Here is a 22001-nt window from a genome sequence, read left to right on the forward strand (position 1 = left end):
AGGCCCTTCATCCAACTGAAGCAAGAAATCGAAGCCAAACGCCGAGCCGTGGTCTCCGCAGAGAGAATACAGATGCGGATCGTAAAGAGTGTGGAATTAGCCCATATATAAGAAATTAACATATAATGATGGAGTGCACCCTCCACCTTCTATCTCCCACCTTCGATCTCACACTTCTCTCTCTCTCTCTTCCCCTCTCTGTGTAAACCCTCCCCTGCCTTAGTTGCAATTGATGGTGACGTTGTTCTGGCCGGTTAGGCGTGGTTGGCGACTCCATTCTCATTTCACAGCATCACTTGTCTTCACTTGCTAATACCCATCGTCTTCCACACCTAGATTTATTGCCACAAGGCCTTTCCGTCCGTCGTCGTCGTTTTCCTCGGGTGTCACATACTGGAACTAATATAGGAGACCTATTAGGTGCATGAAACGAGCTTATCGTACTCCATCTCGTTGATCCCAATATCCCACAACTACGTATTGCGAACACTACATAAGGATATGCTTTGGTGTTTGTGAGCCCTCGTCACAACTACACCGGTCTGTCTCGCTGCTTTGGTCTTGAACAAGAAGTGTCGAAGTCCAATCCGTATTGTACGCATCTGGATCAAGATCGCACATTGTGACTTCCACATCATTCATATAACCAGAGTGCTTTCTTGCTCGGCGCCTGCACCAAGCGCTTCGCAGGTGCGGAGGTTATCTCCTGCTCCCACTGCCTCTCCCGTCGCTCTCTGATTCGTTGACGTACCGATCTCTTAGCAGCTGCAGCGAGGCGCGTTGAATGTTTACGCCGCAGCGGAAAGAGCCCAATACATTGGGCGGAACTAGAGGGACACAAAACGATATGAAGGTCAACCACGGAATATATAGCTAGCTATATGGGAATGTATCCATACTGAACACCATGTATCATTGACTTTCTATCTTTAGGCCTGCATATGAAGTCGCAATGGAAACCTGACCGTAAGAAAGGTTTCTATTGAGTGGGTAACACTGACCATAGGCATTGGAGTAAGCATTTCTCTTCCGGTATACAGGTCTGCAAAGTTGGTTTCTATCCTGCCTGTCTGTCCCCTGTCACTTTACCAATTGAACAACGACCGATCCAAAAGAAGGGTCGCTCAGAGAATAAGCGACTACTCACATGATACATGTGACAGAATCCGAGAGGAATCACATGAAATCAGACTGAATTTTGGCTGGACTCCATGAAGAAAGAGTAGGGGGAGGGACCTTCCAGGAGACGCTCAGTATACTAAGTCACCACTGAGCGTAATTTCACTTTACCCTTACTTGTGAAGATTCCTTCCTAAGAGCACTGTTTTATATATTCTTCAAATCTCAATTATCACTCACTATAAATTCTAGCGTATTCCTGAAGATATAAGGCTGAACTCATAAGCGCATAAGCGTTAGCTATCTAGGTATTTCTATAAGAGCATTCATCTTGCCTCCAGGCATGAGCCTTGCTCTTTCCCTTTTTGGGAGAGGTAGCAATCAGTTGCTTGGATGAATGTTTGCCTTTGATCCCCCAAGTCGGTCTTCATCTTCCTTCATCTTCCTTCAACTTCCACACTTCGTATGCCAACTCTGGACACCGTCCAAAATGTAAGCTTCCTCGGCAGCATGACAATATTTGTGGGAAAAAGAAGCTGACTACCACTTGTCTAGTTACAGCTCGAATCTCCAGTCATTTACGCCCAAACCAATCATTATTTCCACCAATAGTGAGATACATATTATCGACGACCGCAATATAAAGGCAAAGCTGACAAGGAATAGTGACCGATACTCGGCCGATCCCAACCTTCACCGATGAGCAACTAGAGCTGCTCACCCAGTTACGAGTACGCATAAGCGACCGAGAATATTCCCGCGAAAGCATAACACAAGAAGCCGGGATAATCATAGGCATGACTGCCTCGCTTATCTTTCTCCACCTGGGAGATACCCAGCACTTCTCTGAGATGATTCCCCTATGCTACGAACCCTGGAAACCCGAATGCTTGGACTTTTGGGAGAAGCAGTTGCGCTATCGGCTGAAGCGCAGATAGATAAATGGACCCAGTGCTGGACCTTCCACACAATCGACTAAAAGGGGTATTCGAGAGTGCAGGGACCTCTTGACTTCCCACTGAGGTACTTCTCCCAAGGGCAATACAGAACATTTTACTGGTCATAATTTCATTCCATTTTCTATCATTTGTAAACCTTTAAGATTAGCCTAATGTAAGCTTCCTCGGCAGCATGACAGAATATTTGTGGGACAAGAAGCTGACTACCACTTGTCGATTTACAGCTCGAGCCTCCAGTTATTTACGACCAACTCCATCATCATTCCCGCCAAAAGTAAGATACATCCTATCGACGACCGCAATACAAAGACAAAGCTGACAAGGATAAGTGATCGATACTCGGCCAATCGCGAGCTTCACTGATGAGCAACTGGAGCTGCTCACACAACTACGAGTACGCCTTGATGACCGAGAATACCCCCGAAAAAGCATAATATAAGAAGCCCAGATAAGTATGGGCATGACTGCTGCGCTGATCGCTCTCTATCTGGGAGACAACCCGTACTCCTCTAACCTGATCCCGGACATGCTGCGAACTCTCGAGATCCGGATGCTTGGACTTCTGGAGGAAGTAGCCGAGCTAACGACCGAAGCTCAGATGGATGGATGGATCGAATGCCGGACTTTCCACGCCATTGACTAAAAGCCCCTCCCCCCTTGGGAGAATCATCTCAGTGGGAAGTGATGTCGAATTCCCCGTATTTCAAAAGGCCCCTGCAAGAATTCATCGCTACAATTCAGAACATTTCACTGGTCGTTATTCCATTCCATTTTCTTTCATTTGTAAAGTTTTGATTAGCCTCGTAGGTGAACTTTCTATTAAGTTTATTTCCTCCTTCAGTGCCTCTTACTATCAACCTTAGAACGTGGCTTTGAGTATTTCATGGAGAGCAAGTTGAGGATTAAGAGTAATATCAAGAAACTGTGAGAGTGAAGTGAGACTTCCCACCATGACTGCCAATGCAATTCTGACCCTTAATTATATATAACTCTTAACTTATCCCCCTTTTCTTACTTTTATTTGAGATCGTCCTTCACTCGCCTTCCATCAAAAAGTCATTCTGCTTTAAACTACTGCTTACTATCTCTATATACATATATGCCATCCCACCTACGGCAATAAAAGACGTAGGGAGGATGCAGTTCGTCAAGCGTCATCGCCTGGGCAGGTGTGCTCTCTGCTGGTTTTCACAATCGTACCTTCCTCGTGACAACGCGCTTCCTGTCGCAGTCCAGGGGTACCAACCCCCGGTAGGTGGTTGGTGTTAGGCCGTGCCACGATTAGCATTTAGTTTAGCATCCAGTTTAGCATCTAGTTTAGCATCTAGTTTACCATCTAGTTAGTTAGTTTACCATCTAACTAGTTAGGGATATAGTGGGTGCCTAAGGCCGTCATGACTATAGTAGCCACGTGACCGCTCCCTAATTAGGAGTAGATCGGTGTATCTCACGTGATTTCGCTAGTAGGTGCCTAAGGCTATAGATCTTAGAGTAGCCACGTGGCCGCTATCTCCCGGCGGAGGAAGGATTCCCCGCATTTACCCCAGCGGGGTAGGCACTGGCGACGCGAGATCCCACATCGGCATTTCGACAGGACCAACTCTGCAATGATGAGTGGAACGGTCGGCATGTCGGATAAACCATTGGCCAAAGCGCCTTGCTCCAACTGCCGAGGTAAGCATCCATTTGTGTATGATACGTGAGTGCATAGCTAATGAGTGCCCGCAGCTCGCCACCAGAAATGTGATAAGTGTCTCCCAGTTTGTAATCGATGTGAAACAAAGGGACTCGAGTGCAAGCCTGTGCAGAAGAAAGCCGTTTTCCTACATGGTTCGACTACCAACTTTGACACAACCTTTACACAGGGCCAAATATGGGTTAACAGCAAGCCAAAAACCTGGCGGCGACCGAAGCACCCGTCAAATGCGCTGGGCCGCCAAGACGATCCAAAGAACCCCCTGCGCTCAAGTAGGGAGCCCACGAATGGCAGGTCTCCAATAGCTTCCGTCTCAAGGGCGCACTTCCCAACACCCTCCCCACCTTTCATGGAAACGCCTCCAAGGGAGGCTTCAACTGGGTCGGAAGAAATCTCGACTAGTCGATTCTGTGGATTTAATCCTGATAATCATCAACAAGAGGCTTCCTGGCAAAGACGTCACAGTGTAACTTCCTCATATCCAGTGTTATCATCAAGGAGCCATGAGACTGCACAGCTGCCTATCGGTGGAAGCGAGCACTTCTATACCGACCCAGAAACGTATACTAGTCTGCAACATTGTGAGAGTGAGACAGATATTGATTATTCTATATCTCCATCCTCAGTCTCTATGATTGCTGCTTCACATCACAGTGTTCAAGAATCATGCCTGATGCGTTGTTTCATTGAAGAGCTGTCTCCTTTGGTACGGAGCCCTGTATGGATGAAAGTTTTCTTTTTTTTTTTCACGGCTAATAGATATAGTTTGATCATTGCGATATCCTAAGAAATTTTCAATTAGTTGTTCCTCTTCGTGCGCAGCATTGCCCAACTCTCAAAAACGCTATCTTCGCCGTTGCTTCGCGGCATTTGTGTCGACTACCCAAATACTCAACATCAAAAGGCATACTTTATCGTGGACAGCTCCTACCACGCCTGAAAAAGTCTAGTGCTCTGGAGTATATGCTGAGATGTATTCCAGATCTTGTTAAATTCCCTGACATTCAGGATCCAGTGCACCAAGAAAATATCATGGCTGCCACTGTGATATTGCGACAATACGAGGAGATGGACGAAGATATGGACGAAAATGAGATCGATACTGATTATTATGACGACAGACGTGTTAATTTCTTGGCTATTACTCAGAAAATCATCGATTCAATGATTGAGTCTCCTCCGGAAAATTCTTTGGCAACCGCAGCATACTGGATTGTTATAAGACAAGAGGTCTACTATGCATACTCTAGGGAGACTATCCCCCACATGCGATTTGATTTCGACCGCTGGCGCAACACATCGATGGCCAACAACATGATAATATTTGCCGGAGAGGTGGCGACTTGGTGTTGGGGACAAAAGCTCCCTGAGGAATGGAGTAAGAATTGTTTCCTTCTGGACAATGAAGTGTGACGACTAATCTACAAAAAAGCACAACTCAAGCTCAGAGAGCAACAGCTTTCTCAAGATTGCATGGGGGAAATTGAACCCATCCTTGATCTCAATCCGGATCGCGCCAGAGGCAAGATATTTCCGACGGTTTGGTACAGCCTCGATGTCCATGTGACTGCAATTCAGCACTTCCGATTAGCCCAGATGATTTTGATTGCCGAGAGTCCGTACCTGGAGTGAGTCCGAAGAGTTACTCTTACACTATACCTGTGCTGATATCGTCTAGAAAAGCAACCCGGACGATGCACCGCAAAGCTGAAGCACAGGTCAGAGCCATTGTCTTGAATATCTGCGGCATCGCCTTGGGTCATCTCCGTATCCAACCTGCATTGGTCAATGCTGTCATTGCCGTTACTCTTTACGGAGATTATTTCACTGATCAGGAGGAACGCAATGCTTTGGTTGGGATCATCAACAGGACAAAGGAGCTATATGCGTGGCCAATGAGGAAGCCCTACCAAACTCTGAAACGGCGATGGGAAATAGTCGATAGCGCTGAACTGTGACCTCATGTCCTTTGTATATCACTGAGAGCTCTTTTTGAATAGGAGCTGATGGAATCGTGGAGAAATAAAGCCTAGCAAGGCACTGATATACGAATGGGCATCTAGTCTCGAGTCATACGTTCTATTCTAGGGCATAAACTGGCAAGTAATCTCTATCATCTATTGATATTGCTGATTGGGAGCTAACGACATGTATAACCCTCATCTATGACGGTGCTCAATCCTTTAACTGTCAATATGTGATTCAGGGTAGCTATTCTCGAAAGTAACAAACATGAGGAAAAGAAAGAGAGAGACGGAAGAGAAGAGGGGTAAACATATATCATGTGAGAGTAAGCATGTATAACAGTACACATACAATGCTCATAAGTCAGCTCGTGATACTATCCACAACTATACAGATCCCGTGGTGTAGGTGCTGGCATCACTGGCCAGATAAAGATATGCCCCCTTCAGCTCGCGGGGGTCAGCATCACACTTCAGGGGAGTAAGATTGTACCATCCTCTTTCATCTTTCATATGGAAGGGACAATCTCCGCTGATGGGAGTATCAATGTAACAGATTTGGGTTATCTTGACTAGACCTGGGCACACCCCATGGCCGGTCCAAGGACCAAACGGCCCAAATTAGGGCACAGAAACGTGCCCTAAAAATACTGTATTAACCTCGTTTTTATACCCTAAATCAAGGTAATTTTAGTTTATAATATATAATATATAATAGTAATAGTAATCACTATATAAATTATAATAAAAACTAATAAAAAATCGAACATAAAAAAGAATATAAAATTTACTTTTTTCACCTAAAAAATCGAGGTTCAAGATATATATATACTTGTAGGATGTCCGATGGTTGTCACAAGCGTTGAACAGTGAAGTGTAATCAAAATAGTATCCTGTAGTAACTTACATCAATTGATCGCAAAATTCTAAATACATGTCCGTGAACGAGTGTCCTTATATATCCAATCCTTCCTACTTCTTCGTATACTTTCTAAGGGTCACCCTGGGGTCACAGTCACGCGACCCTTCGATCAGTACTTCCCGTGGCAGTCTTTGCCCAAGGTCTATAGAGTAACCTAGTGTGACGCGTCTAGGCTCTCAGCTCTTCGGTTATAATACCCCGCCTCACCGTTTGGACAGCGGATCTCATAAGCTCTCTCTCAGCAAGACCCTGCACATCCCCGAACACCTCGTCCATTTCCTCTAGTGTTTTGCCTTTCGTCTCAGGGACCAATAGCAGTGCCCAGACCCCAGCGAAAAAGCACATTACCGCGAAGAAGACATAGGTTCGATAGCCTTGGGTTTCCATCATCGGGGGTGTAGCTACTCCAATGATGAAATTGGAGAGCCAGTTGATACAGGTGGCCAAGGCGACTCCCTTGGATCTAGACGCTGTGGTGAAAACCTCCGAAGGAAGTGCCCACCCCAAAGGTGAGTAGGAAACGCCAAAGACTAGAATAAATAAGAAGGCGAAAGCAATACAGGCCCAGCCAGCTGCTGAATGAGCGACCCAATCATCGGAAAATAACCCGCTTAGGATCGAGATGATCATGTAGCAGATGGCGCAGCCAAATCCACCAAAAATGGCAAGAGGGCGACGTCCCACCCGGTCAATTGTTGCAAGGCAAATAAAGACCCCAACAAGCTGCAGGACATTGAAGACGCCAGATAGTATCAACGACATCTCATGTGATTGGCCGAGTGACCGGAAAAGCGTAGGCGCGTAGTAAATGAATGCGTTGACGCCGGAGAACTGTTGGAAAAACGATACACCGACTGCGACAACCGTCCGGCGCCAATTCTTCTTCTTTAACAGATCTAGCCAACTGTGCACTTCCAGCTTCCAGCCCTTAACCCCAGGATGGGTGTGTTCTTCCACAAGGCGCTGAAAGACGACCTCCGCGAGGATGCCACTGTATTCGGCTTGCACGCGCTCATCTGTAGCGGGGAGGCTTCGGAGCCTGGCCAAGCTGGCCAGGCATTCTTCGGAACGGCCTACGAGCGCAAGCCACCGTGGAGAATACGGGAAGAAGTGTATACAGATGCCTAGTGCCGTAGCACATACCATCTGTAGGCCGAGGGGAAGTCGGAAAGAGATAGAGCCTTGTAGGAGTCGAGTTCCGAAGGTGATCCAATATGCGATCACAACACCGGAGACGAGAGAAACGGACTCCAGAACCAGCAATGTCCCACGAAGGTTCGGTGGTGCAATTTCCGAGATGTAGAGAGGCGCTGTCTGAAGAGGAAAGTTAGCAAACTGCCACGAGATCTCGAAACGAAGAAAAAAGGCAAGGCCGAGAAGAGAGAGCATTTACCATAGCCATAGTACCCACGCCAATACCACCAATCGCTCTCCCAGCAACTAGACATCCATAGTTTGGGGCAGCTGTCTGAAGGATTGCACCAATATTAAAGACAACCACAACAACAGTCAATGCCCACTTCCTGGAGATCTTGTCTGCAAGGTAAGGCATGAACAGACAACCAACAAACGACCCAAGCAACAGCATTCCAGTCATGAACCCCGTGCCAAATGAGGTCTTAGTCTCGGGGAAGACTGCATGGAACTGGTCCATCACATTGATGATGGAGATGACACCTTGGTCATACCCAAACGAGAAACCACCCAGGGAGGCCAATAAGGCCGCCCCAAGCACGTAGCCAGATGAAAAAATACCTCGCACCCCATCAGGGCCGTACGCATCGGCGGAATGGCCGAGCGCATAACGCCCTTCGACGGTGGTGATGACAGCTACTTCCTCATGTTCTGAAGATGATTCAGCCACGGACTTGTCCGTCTTTATGCCTATGTCTTCGTCCATTTGGTCATTGAAGGTGGAATAGAAGTGTGATATGTTATGGACACAGATCGTGTAGATAAGGCTATGTATGGAAGCGAGGTGAATAAACCTGGACTCCAGATTCTTATATTTTTATTGGGTATATGCTGCCGTGGCATTTGCGGATCCGGGTTCAGGGGCCAAGTTGGATTGGAGCCTTTCATTTGTTGGGATTCGGGAAAGATGACGATGTCTGCTAAGGTTTCGTGGAGTTAAAGCCGGGGAGGAGATTACCAGGCATGGAGAATGCGGAGAGGGAATGGGCTACCCCGTCCAGGAATGTGTGTCTCGAGAAATGAATAGATGAAGAAAAAACGCGGCGACGGAATCTGTCCGAGAAATTACCGGATATGGAAAGCTGCGGCGACACTAAAGAAGTGCCGTTGCTCGGCGGCGATCCCATTTCCCACCTCGCGCCATGTAATTGGACCTCACACGCGACATGTTTTACAGAGTACCTGCCAAACAGTCCATCCGAGAAGCCCCATGGTTAACCATAGGTGATGATCCCCGTAGGCGGCGTTTCTCGGGCCATCCCCCCCACCCCACCCCACCCCATATCGGTTCTTGCGCGAGGCACGATGTAACTATTGGATTCGGATAGCGTCTACCAATGCAGGGAAGCCTTCAAGTGGTTTCCTGGACTAATATTAAGGATATGTTCCAGAATGGAGACCACAGGTTTATAAATAATAAGATAGCCCCGATCTCAGAAGGTGCAAAGTCGCATTCTACTGCTTGACTAGACGTCTGCATTCTTCCATCACACTGTCTGTGTCATTGCATTGCCTACCCCGAAACGCCTCATCACCGCGAATATAAAAACATCACACAACCACAACCCTGAGCTATGTCTTACACGGACCGCCGTGTCAAGTTTGCACTTTTCGGCCTCGGCCGTCTGGGAGCGCTTCGAGCCCGCATCCTCGCCTTCCAGCAACCTCGGATCGAACTCGTCGCCGTCTGCGATACTAATCCAGGCACGGAAAAATGGGCCGCAGAGGATCTGCCCTCGACTGTCCAATATTTCTCAGACCCTCAAGAATGCTTGAAGAACAGCGGCGCTGAGGCTGTCCTTATCTGCACCGCGACGGCTACACACGCGCCCTTGATCCTGCAGGCCCTTGATCTGAACTTGCACGTTATGTGCGAGAAGCCTATTTCTGTGGATATCGCTACTACCAGGGTAGTCGTCGATAAGTCTGCTTCTAGGCCTGACCTTAAGTTCCTTGTTCCATTTACTCGCCGATGTAAGTAATAGGAGGTCCCTACTTTGCAGATTGCGGGACTGACTCGCGGCAGATGACAAGTCCTACCGCCAGGCTAAGGCCCTGATTGATAATGGAACTCTGGGTGAAATCCACGCTGTTGAGACGACTGGTATCGATCAAGCAGACCCTAATGGTATGGCTCTAATTGTCCCCTAGTCGTTATCTTCTATCTATAATGAACTAACCATTCCGTTTAGCCTTTTTCGTGGCTTTTTCTGAGATGTCTGGCGGCATTTTCCTTGATTTTGGTATCCACACCGTTAGTACCAGTATTTTCCCCCTCTCTATCATCGTCTAATCCACTAACACGGTACTAGGTCGACGCCGGACGATACCTATTAGATATCAAGTCAGGTCTCTCCAACACTAAGAAGCAAGTTAATAGAGTCATCGCCTTCGGCCAGAATGCTGTCTACGGGGACTTGGCCAAGTATGGCGACGCTGACAACGCATGGGGCTTGGTGGAATATGCCAATGGCAAGATTTTCAAGACCTACCTCGGCCGTACGCTCACCAGCGGTTTCGAGGACACCACTCGACTGTGTGGTACCAAGGGACATTCGATAATCAGCTCTAACTCGAATGTTGAGATTCGCGACCATCTCGGTATTCGCACGGAATCTGTGCCTAATGCGTTCACCCTCTTCGATGCGACCTTCTTGGCTGACCTTGCTGAGTTCGCCGATGCGGTGCTTGATAACAAGCCCATGACTTGTGTGCCAGAGGATGCCTTCGAGGCGGGCAAGATCTGCGCTGCTTTACAGTACTCATTCCGCAAGGGTGTGCCCGTATACTTCGACGACAATGGTCTTCCCATCATGGAGTAAGTTATGAAGTGATTGCTGTTGAACTCCCATGCATGCATGCATGTTGTTTGCTGCAGACTGAGCCTTTTGAGATTTGTTTGCTATTTGTTGTTTGCTACAATTGAGCAATGTTTAGATGGTTTGCAGGGTATATAAACCCTTGCATGATTAGATTTAGCAATTAAGAATCTTTCTCCTACTTTTTCCCATACACTGTAGTATTCACTACATCAATTGCATATATCAAAAGATAAAAAAAATGATTGTAAATAAGATTGTTAGACTTCACCTTGAATTTCATGGCACTTCTAGAAGAATTGTACTATATTTCAAAATTTTAGTAGTGTCCATAGCTTGAGGACCATATCAGTCTTGGTTCTTAGCGGCTAGAACTAGGGGCGCAGATTTACCACAGCATATGTAAATGTTGAACCAGAAGCCAGCAAGTGAAGCATGGCATCTGGGACTTTCAGTTAACTTTGAAAGGCTCTAAGATGATTCTGGCTCTACGACATACATTATGCCATATACTACGAAGCATCGTTTGGTGCTGTTGGGACGTTAACTGTATTAATGGTCTGATGGCCCTGACCTGCCTGATCGACCAGTCTTGTGGCCGATGATAAACCTACATCTTCAACTTTCCCGCCTCCTGACCCGATACCCTCTTCGCGCTCGCGGGATTGGACATTGCGGCAATTTATCCTGCTATATGGGTGAAATACTCGATATTGCTTGAGCGCGCCGCCATAAGAAGTCTTGCAAATTACGGCGAGCACGGCACCACAACGGCAGGACTAGATTAGCTAAAGATATAAATAACACGTCTGAATAACACGTATGATATTTCGGGGGGGAGCTGCATTGCAGCACGTAGATCACCTTGCGTTTTTAGATTCTCTTTGGACGTAATCCGTAACCATACTGTCCCTATGTGTACTTAGACTTCCGTAAAGACTTACCCTGACAGGTCTAAATCGCTCTCCGTTGCCACTGATTTTTCGCTAGTCCTGGTTAAGGATCGGTTTCATCCGAGCTTAGCCACCCGTCCAATATACCGTGCCGATGTGAATAACTGGTTTCATCCGATTGATGTAGAACCTATTAAGGCAATATCGGGCGAACATCGGCGCTGGGTATATTGCCGTGGAGCACATCTTTAACGGCGCGGGGCATATCCAGAAACAGCACGTCAGGAATTAAGGAATGACCAACAAAAAATTAATCGTGCGGGGCACGGACTTTGTCCGGTCATATTGAAAGAATAACTAAATACGGTTGGGATGCGGCGAGACTTTCCTGATTCGGAGATTTTCGACACTGACTTCTAATATTGAGGACTTGTAGTAGCTGAAGAATATAGATAACTAGATCATTCGATGTGTTGGTCTTGAAACGCATATATCGGCAGCTCTGAAGCATTCTTTTTTTTTTTTCGCGAGATCAGTCTGTGAACATTACCTAAGAGGCACCTTTTCAGCATTTTTCTTGTCAAAATAAGACAAGATGGCACCTTACGTTCTGGAATCCGCTGGCACCGATGCCGTCTCTAAGACTACCATACAGTCTAAGAGCGTGACGCTCAACCACGACCAGGTCCCAAAGCCCGTCGCGGACGACTTCATGTACGACTTCAAGTACAACCACACACTCCCCACCACCGACGTCTTAGGCGTTAAAATCCCCACCGATTGCGATGCTTATCAGGAGGCCGAGGGCATCGTAGCCCGTCTCTCTGAAGCTATATCAGAGGAAGACCCACAAGCTTTCGCCGAACTGTTCCTCCATTATGGTGAGACCCTTCACAAGAAAGGTCCGAAATCTCGAGTTTGGCTAACCTCGCTCATCTCCGATTTACAGGCGTGTGGCGCGACAAACTCTCATTCACCTGGGACTTCCGCACATTTAATTTCAGAGAGGCCATCCTTAAAGCCGCTGCCGACCTTTTGCCTCAAACTAAGGCTAAAAATTTCAACTTTCTTGAGCCTGCGCCTTCTGTGTCTCACCCTTACCCTGATTTCTCTCAGCTGCAATTTGTTGTATCCTTCGAGACTGAGGTTGTCCTTTCCTCGGCTGTCATCAATGCAGTCCTCACTCAAGATGGCTGGAGAATTTACACTATGCATACTGTGGCCGAGACCCTCAAGCAATTCCCCGAGCAGCCCGCACCAGATGGACATATGACTGGTATCACTAGCTGGGAGAGTCAGAGATCCGAGGCTATTAACACTGTTGACCCTGAGGTGCTGATCGTTGGAGGTGGTCAAAAGTAAGAGTCAATACATACAAGCCCTATTGATATGATACTAAATTATTTTTACTAGTGGTCTCGCTATGGCAGCGCGCCTGAAAGTTCTCGGTATGGAGAGCCTGATTATCGAACGCAGCGACGAAATCGGAGATGTCTGGAAGAAGCGTTACGAATATCTTTCACTGCACTTCCCACACTGGCCCGATTCCTTGCCATACTTCAAATACCCTCAGCATTGGCCCACATGTACCCCGGCTCAGAAGCAGGCTCTATATATGAAGTGGTATGCCTCCGCTCTGGAGCTCAATGTCTGGACTAAATCAGAGGTTGTGAAGGCAGAGCAAGATGCCGAGGGAAAGTGGACTGTTGTTATTAACAAGGAGGGCAATGAGACTCGCACATTGCACCCTAAGCAGCTCATCATGGCCACGTCGCTATGCGGTGTTCCTTCTACCCCCTCCGTGCCTGGAATGACTGACTTCCGGGGCGAGATCCGTCACTCCAGCAACCACAAGAGCTCCCGTGACTTTGTCGGGAAGAAGGTCTGCGTAGTCGGTACCTCATCCTCGGGCTTTGACACAGCTTACGAGTGCGCTCGTCTCGGAATTGATGTGACCCTCCTCCAGCGCTCACCGACTTATGTTATGTCTTTGACCCATTCCGTTCCTCGGATGCTTGGAATCTACGCGCCTGACAAGAACGGCAACCTCCCCGATACCGATGTCATGGATCGTATTAACTTCTGTACGCCAGTTGGACCCGGCGAGGAACTCGCTAAGCGCACCGCTAAGGTCCTTGAGGACCTCGACAGGCCTCTTCTCGAAGCTCTTAACGCCCGTGGTCTGCGAACATGGCGCGGCCAGCGCGATACTGGCAACTCCACACTTGGCCAGACCCGAAACGGTGGATTCTACTTTGATGCCGGTGCTTGCGACGAAATTATCAATGGCAACATCAAGGTAGAGCCAGGTTTTATTGAGAAGTTCACTGAGGATAAGGTGACCTTAAGCGGCGGCCGTGAGAAGGAGTTTGACCTAGTCGTCTTTGCCACCGGATTTTCCAACATGATCGACTCCATTCGCGCCACTCTTGGTGAGAAGATTGCCAGTCAATGTGGGCCTATTTGGGGTATTGATGAGGAAGGCGAGTACAAGACAGCCTACAGGGAGACGGGAGTGCCCAACATGTGGATCATGGTTGGTTTCCTTCCAATGGCCCGATATGCCTCCAAATTATTAGCTTTGCGCCTGAAAGCCCTCAAGGAGGGCATTTCCCCGCCCCCTTACAAAGTTTAGATTCTATAGATAAATATGTATTGATGATTCCGCGTTCAAACAAGTGTGCCGTAAAAAGACCAAGAATACATCTCTATTTCTGTACTGTACTGAGGGTTTACCGTCCCTTAGCCTCCCTAAATTTGGGCGTATTCTGTGACTAAAACCGCAATGCTTATATAATCATGTCTTGGACACGTTCGAAAAGCTCCGCACTAGCGGTCTTATTCAGTTCTTCCTCTGGACTGTTACATATGGCGATGTCCTTCTCAAAAAGTCATTGCCATATCTTCCAGCGTGTGCTCGCGTGTCTCTGCTATTTCGACTGGTTCAAATGAGACATCGCTGGGCTCTCTTTCCTTGACCACTACTCCCTTAATTCACCACTCGCAATACTCTGCTTCAATAATAACCCCCGTTCATCCTCTTTAATATGTACTTTCGGCATGAAAGATGTAAACGGTTGGGCTTTCGATCTCCTGAGAGGATTTACTTAATCCATCAAAAACATGGTCTTCCTTCGCTGCAGAGAGAACTGAACTCATCTACCTCACTCGAAAACAGCGCGAAGAACAGGGTCTGGTCATCATGAACGGGAAACGGTCGACCATACTTCCAGGCGTGATATTCGACCAGAATTTGCAGCGTAAGGTACATGCAGTAAATTATTATTTTTGGTACTGTTTTTCTTTCCCCATCTTGTTGTTGGTCAAGGCAGCTATAATGAGCTCCGGGCCCATCCGCTTGTCGCTTTCCTGGGATATCTGCATCAATGGGTAGATAAAAAAAACCACCGCCAGAAGATTCACTGCAGAGTGCTTGGTATCAACTTTTGGTGAATACTGCGTTGAACAAGGGAGGATAGTAGGTGACCAATTGTAGACAGCGAAAATAGCGAAAATGGCGAAGCATGATTATAGTTTATCCGATAAGCTGAGAGAATAATATTGGGCGAGCCCCTAACTAGTCAACTAGTTAACTACCAGTGGTGGGGTGCACCCCTCATTATCTCAAATATTACCGTATTAGGAAGATTGCGGCGCATTGTGTTGTAACGGGCGGGGGGCTGAAAGCTCAGATCCGGAAGCAATTCGCCTAATCTTTACTCCATCGGGTAAAAAGAGTATCGGGTAGGTGTCAGGACAGGCCAGCCGACATCCTCTCGGGGCGAAATTCCCCTGAAGGAGGCACCGGACTTCATCCGATCTCGCGGGCACATACTCCACACCAGGCGATGCGATGCTTATGTTTCTGTTGGCATCAGTTAAACCGGAAGCCCTCTCAAATATAGAAAGGACCCCGTTCACATGCCTTTTCTCTTGTCCTGTATGGTTCACCTCGAAAGTGTAGCATAAAGCTCCAGACTCATACACTTCGATCTTCCACCACAATCAATATGGCACCTTCGACTCATTTCAAGCTTAACACCGGCGCCCAGATCCCCGCCGTAGGACTTGGTATGATACAAGCGCTGGTCCCTGCGGGCCTTGCGATTGTTGCTGACAAGTAATACAGGCACCTGGAGATCCGAACCTGGTCAAGTCCGCGAAGCAGTCTCGTTCGCTCTCAAGAACGGATATACTCACATTGACGCGGCATTGTAATATTCCCATGTTTCTTTTGCAGTTAATAGCCTTGGCTAATAAATCGCAGGATCTACGGTGGGCATTAGCAAAGAAATAGGAAGCAAGTTACTAGGATCTAACGGATAACCAGGAAACGAGCACGAAGTCGGCCAGGGCATCAAGGACAGTGGTGTCCCTCGCGAAAACATTTTCATCACCAGCAAGCTGTGGAATACTCACCAAAACAATGTCGCGGAAGGTCTCCAAAAGACACTTGAGGCTTTGGGTACGGACTACCTCGATCTCTACGTAAATCAACCCTCTTCCTCTTTGGGTAGATGCGGCACGGCTAACACAAACATCAGCTTATCCACTGGCCAGTCCGACTTGTTGCTGTAAGTCACTGCTGTTTCCCTCCACCACGACATTTGCATGGCTAAATTATGCGCACAGAACGAGTCGAGCGCGCTTCTTCCTGTCAACCCCGATGGTACACGATCTGTCGACCGATCCTGGGACCAGAATGAGACCTGGCGCCAGATGGAGGAGGTATACAAGGCCGGCAAAGTAAAGGCAATTGGTGTGGCCAACTGGTCGATTCCCTATATGGAGGAGCTCAAAAAGAAGTGGACCGTGGTCCCTGCCGTCAACCAAGTCGAGTTGCACCCTTTCCTTCCTCAGCATGCACTGAAGAAGTGGTGCGACAAGCACAGCATCCTCCTCGAGGCGTATTCCCCACTTGGCTCCGAAGGTACGTGCTCTTTGACACGCTATGAGTTTCTTATGACGTAGCGCTAGCTAACTTGATCGCTTCCAGGCGCTCCACTCATGTCCGATCCCACAATTCAGGAGATCGCTAAGAAGAACAATGTTTCAGCCGCCACGGTACTCATCAGCTACCACGTCAACAGGGGCGTTGTTGTACTACCCAAGTCCATTAAAGAAAGCCGAATCGTGAGCAATGGTCAAGTCATTCCTCTCTCCAGAGAGGATATGGATGTGCTGAATCGCCTGGCTGCACAAGGAAAGGCCAAGCGTATCAATACGCCTCTGTTTGGATGGGACCTTGGTTTCGATGACTGGTACAAGCAGTAAAAACTCAAAATTTGTATCTAGAATCGTACAATGCTCTATCAAAAATGTCAACTTTTATAGACTGAAATGGCCATTTAGATGTAAATAATTGAATCTGCTGATCAGTAAAGTCTGTCCTGACTGCAATAGAGTATACCACAATCGGGTTTCTCATTCATCCACAGCAAGCAATGGCAGAGTACATACAGCGATCGGAGAAGTGAAGAAGTGAAAATTAAGAAGTGGGAAACTGAAATTGACCTAAATACATCACTAATATGCAGAAACGGTAATAAAAGTTTGCCTAGTTTTCGTCTCTCCTCAACGATTGTTGCAGGAAAGGCAACATTAGCTGATATTTATTGACCCCGTAGATATAGAACGCCGCTCCTCACAGCCTATCCATGCGAAGTGTGGCCATTCCGACTACACTCCCAGGGTCTAAAAAGGTGCATTTTTGACCTAAAGGAGATATAAAAAGGCCTCTCCCAACCAGCATTCTAGTCGCCAGTCTGCTCTATCTATATAAGATCGAAAGGTAGGGTGCTGAATGGCTTCATGTCGATTCCTTGGAGCATTTTGTGTTATTAATTGAGAGGACTTTCGGTATTTTGAGAGATAGAAGGGAGCGGAGGTGCCAGGAAATAGGAGAAAGAAAGAAGAAAGAAAGAAAAAAGCAAGCGGGAAGACTCTATGCAAGCCCGTCCTAATTTCTTTGTAAAAATCTATTCGCCAGACTTGATAAATCTCACATCAAAGCCATCGAGATCCCTAGCGTATAGCAGCGGCTAGAGTAGGCGTACGGGAATAGTAAAGGGTAAGACTAGAAGACGTAGTTATAGAGAGGGGAGAATAGATAGTAGATAAAAAGGAGATAGTTATTACTAGGCGGCCTTCGGCCGCCCCTCCCCCGGGAGGGGTCCCCCGGAAGGGCCCCCGGAAGGGATCGCTTACTATTACTACTAAACGCTTCCCTACGCAAGGACTATCGAGAGGCGTAATGCCATCGAGATCCCTAGTATACTCCAGACATTGCAAAATATCTGAACAATCTGTAACGACGGAGAAAGCCACAAACATAAAAGTTGTCAGGAATTTAGGATATATCCAAATTTACACATCCCCACTGTCAACATTAAATCCCTCAGCAACCGGACTTCTGGTCGGTAGCCTTGGAGCAGAAGTCACCCTCCGCCTTGCGGCGGTTGTTCAGCATGCCGTTGAGGGTATTTGTGTTAGGAAGAGCTTCGCAGATGCCCTTGAAGTTCTTCTCAGACATCGCAGTGTGCCAGTAAGTCTGCACGCCACCACAGCCCGAGTTGAAGGCAAAGCTAACCAGCGCACCATACTGGTTCGCATTGAGGTCCTTGGCATTATCCAGCTTGCACACACAGCTCTCATAGGTATCAATGTCCTTGGCAAGTAGCTTCTTGCCTTCGGTCTTCGTGATGGGTGCATTGATGCTGCCACAATCGCCGTTAGCGGGGCAATCGTGGCCGTAACCTGTAAATTGTTAACGCTCCGTATTATCGATTCAATAGAGCTAGAATAGACTTACCGATAGCCTGGTGGCCGACAGTGTCAGTGTAGAAGTTGCTGCGGAATCCCTCCAATTCTCCAATGAGGTCGAGGGCACCGGAGTTGACAGAGGCACGCTTCTCTATCTCGGTGGTAGGCAATGCAATAGCGCCAGCGGCGAAGAGGGCAACGGCAGCAGAGTAGAACTTCATATTGATTGTATGGAGGTAGGTGACTTGCGTTGTTTGTGACTTTTGCAATGATCTTATTAATTGAAGACTTGGTTCCGAATGATGGGCCCTTTGTAGAGGGTTGAAGGCCTGCTTTTTATATTTGAATTCTGGCTCTCAGGCCCATGATCAATCGCCCTTGAGACCCGGCTGGTATCAGCTCGTTCTCCTGCTTCGAGCTCCTTGCCAATACTGTCATTTGCAGTTTCACTCCATTGGTGTAGATAAGAGGGAGTTGACTGGAAGATCTCGTATAGCCCTGCGGATCATTGTCTTACAACATATTGAGATGGACAATCCCCATGGTCAGGGTGAACGTGAAGCGATTGTTCGAAAATACGCGACCCACCCTGTGATTAATCTAAATAAAACTCCAGCTCGCAAATTGCTTCCTAAAGTAGTAATAACCAGTAACTACAACGGACGAAGCATTGTGGCCGAGGTGTTGAGACAAGCCACGCTGGTGCTGATCACGCTTAATGGCAACCACCAACACCCCAGCCGATTGACCCTGTTTATCTCAGGTCAAGTAATAGCAAATCAGAACGAGAACCTCGGCCCCATGCCTACGTGATGTGTCGATCGATCGTTGTCCCGACGAATGCCAAGGAGGTTCGACCCATAAATGCTGATATTAGTGGAGAAGATTTCTGAAATTACACCACAATGCCTGGACGACAGCATTCTAAATACTTGCAAGTGAATTGTAACTCCTCGCTCCATACATTAATATCAATTTTATGAAATTAAGTGGTATTATAATGTAGAATCTATTGATGGAATATTGATGAAGAAACCAAGCAGATAGATTCTTAATGATTGAGTTGGACAAAGAGGAGAAAGAGAGAAGGAGAGAGAGAGAGACTATCTACCTAGGTATAGTTATGGATCTGTCATCATGTGGGTCTGTGTGCCTTAGGGATTCAGGCATTCATCCAGGCACCCAACATATTATAATTAGGGAATTGGTAGAATAACCGCTGTTTTAATATGCGTGAAGCTTCAGTACCGCCTTCCTAATAGGGTGCGACGCTGGTTTCTGCCATACTTTCTGCCAGTATAGAGTTTTCTGCCATTTATTTCGCCACCGCCATATATTTCTTGTTTACATAGTAAAAAACACTGCATTTTGATCAGGAAAAATCGTACATTTCTGCCTGATTACTGCCTTGATACTCTATATATTCATCATCCTGCTTCTTATATACCTTCATATACACGATTTTGTCCTCGACCACGTGCTTAATCACGTCCTCAATCACGTCCTCGATAACGTCCTCGAATGACTGTCGTAAGGAAATTTGGCGGTTTTTGTGGAAATACTCCACGTGTTCACGTGATTACAATTTGTCACCGCAAATATAGGCAGACCAACACTGTCCCTCTTCCAGTTTCTCTTCGAATTACGACTTCCCTGATGTGGGTCTCGCATCCTTCGTACTGCCTTGTTTAGTATGATATTTGCTAAAGGCCATGCTTTTCCTCCGTGACCCAAAACCAGTGGCTATGACACCCCAACGATTTTGACCAGCAATACAACCCTGACACCAAATGACAATGATTCTACTCTCTCTCAAGATATAACGTCCGAACTCCACAATCAAAATTTAGTACTGCACGACGGTTCTAGAGACCAATTCCTGGCACCTACTATGGAACCAGGCAAAGCAGCGGCATCCACTTACAAGTCCGAAATGGAGACTTTGATCTAGCGGTGGCCCGAACAAATGCCCACGACCATAACCAGGTACGCAGTTCGCTGCTTTGAATAATCCGTGCTACTACCTAGTATCTCAACCCTTGGAAATCTCCAATCGTTACCGCTTGAGATTGTCTACGAGATATGCTACCTCCTTGATATTCGGTCTTTGTTTAATTTCCGTCATGTCAATCCCCGTACCCATCAAATCGTTAGAGGAACTCGTGGCTACGAATCTGGCCCGCAAATGCGGACCGGGCTATTCAAGGGCCGAGGAGTTGCTTCGTACGTGGTAGCGGTTAACTGCTTGATTCGTTTCAACTCAAGATAGTCAACCAACATAGGATGCCAAAGGTATGGTATGCCGATGAAGGCTTTGTACTGTAGATTCAATGCGAGTCCACCGCTCGACGGATCTCGACTGACAGAGGGACATAGAAAGCGTTGGCCGTTCGAATGTACCGACGCCAATGATCAGATATCTGACCAGACCCCCAACTAAAACTCTGTACTCGCTGTCATCCCTGCTCGACACCTCCATTGAAAGTATCCTGGGAGGGGAGGTTGTGTGGCTCATCTGGGGGGAGACAAAGATAGGTTTTGAAAAAAGGAATCACAGCATTGGAAGATGCCAATGGAAAGTGTCTAGTTCAATTTATCGGGCCGAGTAATTGAGAGACCTCGTCATAAAGGTCGTAGTGGGGTATGGAGTATCGACGAAATTCTGCGAGCATGGAAGGGAGGAGTTTGGCGCAAGGAGAATGTTGGAGGAATAGCACAGCATGAGAACTGTCACCCCGTTCTCACCTCTCTCACCCCGGTCTCAAGACTTCTCCCCCATATCACCGCACTCACCCTAGAGTGCCGCTTAGGTGCTAAGGGCATATTGAGTATTGGCCGTGCAAAATATGTGGCTTAAGTACGGCTGAGCGGACAGCCCTGTTTTCCACACCCTATGGTCCGTATGTACAAGATTAGGACGAAAGAGCATTATAGAGAACAATCCGATAAGAATCAATTACCGCGTTCGGAGTTATGCGGGGCGGGGTGAGAACGGTGCACGTCCGCTAGTTATAGATTGATTCTCACCCAACCCGTGAGACACATTGCACTGACCTGTTCCACGCCAAGGCAGTGCTTACCCGACTACTAGCTACGGAGTACATACAAGTCTATTACTCTATTACTCTACACGGTTAATTCTCGAGGATCCTGGAATAATAAGTGGCAAGAAAATCTGTCTTATAGTGAGTGTGGGTAATAAGAGGTAGGAACGAATTATGAACAAATTAATAACGAGGTACGGCGAACTCCGTACAAACGGGGTAAAAGGGCTACGTGAGACGAGATTTAATATATAAACCGGGGCGGATAAAGCGGAAATACTATGTTACAGATTGGCCATGTATATATTTATATTCTTGTTAGATTTAACCTGATTGGTTCATTCCAAGATCCCACTAACCAAAAATGTCGTGGACTAAGATGGGGAAAGGTTACAGCAAAATTTACTACTAGACCATAACAAAACCCTCGGTTCCTGTTTACTGGGGGTCCATATCCCAGTCTGAGAAATCTCCTAGGGGATGTCGATTTGTCAGGACTCCCTGTAACATTTGTATAACTATATACTATTGTCTTCAAATCAGGTTCATCGGGTCACTCCTTTTTTAGAAACGAATCCGCGCATGGCTCTTCCGTCCATTATATATCCTCAGGTTCGATTATAGGCTCG

The 22001-nt window shown here is 47.2% G+C and overlaps 8 protein-coding genes across 8 annotated transcripts; 5 read left to right on the forward strand and 3 right to left on the reverse strand.

Moving 5' to 3' along the window:
- Positions 1-149: 149 nt before the first annotated feature.
- Positions 150-635, reverse strand: N7516_008352 (uncharacterized protein; the record flags this gene model as incomplete). Its single annotated transcript, XM_057221071.1, has 3 exons — positions 150-246; positions 317-393; positions 489-635. The coding sequence occupies 3 exons, from the start codon at positions 633-635 to the stop codon at positions 150-152; spliced, it is 321 nt and encodes a 106-aa protein (XP_057071343.1).
- A 1897-nt stretch (positions 636-2532) lies between these two features.
- Positions 2533-2721, forward strand: N7516_008353 (uncharacterized protein; the record flags this gene model as incomplete). The annotated part of the gene is made up of 1 exon (XM_057221072.1): positions 2533-2721. One exon carries the CDS (start codon positions 2533-2535, stop codon positions 2719-2721), a length of 189 nt encoding a protein of 62 aa, XP_057071344.1.
- A 964-nt stretch (positions 2722-3685) lies between these two features.
- On the forward strand, positions 3686-5732 carry N7516_008354 (uncharacterized protein; the record flags this gene model as incomplete). The annotated part of the gene is made up of 4 exons (XM_057221073.1): positions 3686-3752; positions 4757-5152; positions 5207-5402; positions 5453-5732. 4 exons carry the CDS (start codon positions 3686-3688, stop codon positions 5730-5732), a joined length of 939 nt encoding a protein of 312 aa, XP_057071345.1.
- Positions 5733-6828: 1096 nt separating this feature from the next.
- On the reverse strand, positions 6829-8560 carry N7516_008355 (sugar porter family MFS transporter; the record flags this gene model as incomplete). The annotated part of the gene is made up of 2 exons (XM_057221074.1): positions 6829-7974; positions 8054-8560. 2 exons carry the CDS (start codon positions 8558-8560, stop codon positions 6829-6831), a joined length of 1653 nt encoding a protein of 550 aa, XP_057071346.1.
- Positions 8561-9428: 868 nt separating this feature from the next.
- On the forward strand, positions 9429-10676 carry N7516_008356 (putative NAD binding Rossmann fold oxidoreductase; the record flags this gene model as incomplete). Its single annotated transcript, XM_057221075.1, has 4 exons — positions 9429-9828; positions 9881-9982; positions 10047-10108; positions 10167-10676. 4 exons carry the CDS (start codon positions 9429-9431, stop codon positions 10674-10676), a joined length of 1074 nt encoding a protein of 357 aa, XP_057071347.1.
- A 1485-nt stretch (positions 10677-12161) lies between these two features.
- Positions 12162-14201, forward strand: N7516_008357 (flavin-containing monooxygenase; the record flags this gene model as incomplete). Its single annotated transcript, XM_057221076.1, has 3 exons — positions 12162-12447; positions 12516-12924; positions 12980-14201. 3 exons carry the CDS (start codon positions 12162-12164, stop codon positions 14199-14201), a joined length of 1917 nt encoding a protein of 638 aa, XP_057071348.1.
- Positions 14202-15576: 1375 nt separating this feature from the next.
- On the forward strand, positions 15577-16840 carry N7516_008358 (putative glycerol dehydrogenase (GCY1); the record flags this gene model as incomplete). The annotated part of the gene is made up of 7 exons (XM_057221077.1): positions 15577-15637; positions 15696-15780; positions 15834-15841; positions 15897-16054; positions 16111-16140; positions 16199-16496; positions 16563-16840. 7 exons carry the CDS (start codon positions 15577-15579, stop codon positions 16838-16840), a joined length of 918 nt encoding a protein of 305 aa, XP_057071349.1.
- A 1123-nt stretch (positions 16841-17963) lies between these two features.
- N7516_008359 (lysozyme) lies at positions 17964-18549 on the reverse strand (the record flags this gene model as incomplete). Its single annotated transcript, XM_057221078.1, has 2 exons — positions 17964-18322; positions 18378-18549. The coding sequence occupies 2 exons, from the start codon at positions 18547-18549 to the stop codon at positions 17964-17966; spliced, it is 531 nt and encodes a 176-aa protein (XP_057071350.1).
- Positions 18550-22001: the final 3452 nt, after the last annotated feature.

This window comes from Penicillium verrucosum (assembly GCF_028828655.1).
Source record: "Penicillium verrucosum strain IBT 35672 chromosome Unknown utg000003l_segment0_segment0, whole genome shotgun sequence".
Lineage (NCBI taxonomy): Eukaryota > Fungi > Ascomycota > Eurotiomycetes > Eurotiales > Aspergillaceae > Penicillium > Penicillium verrucosum.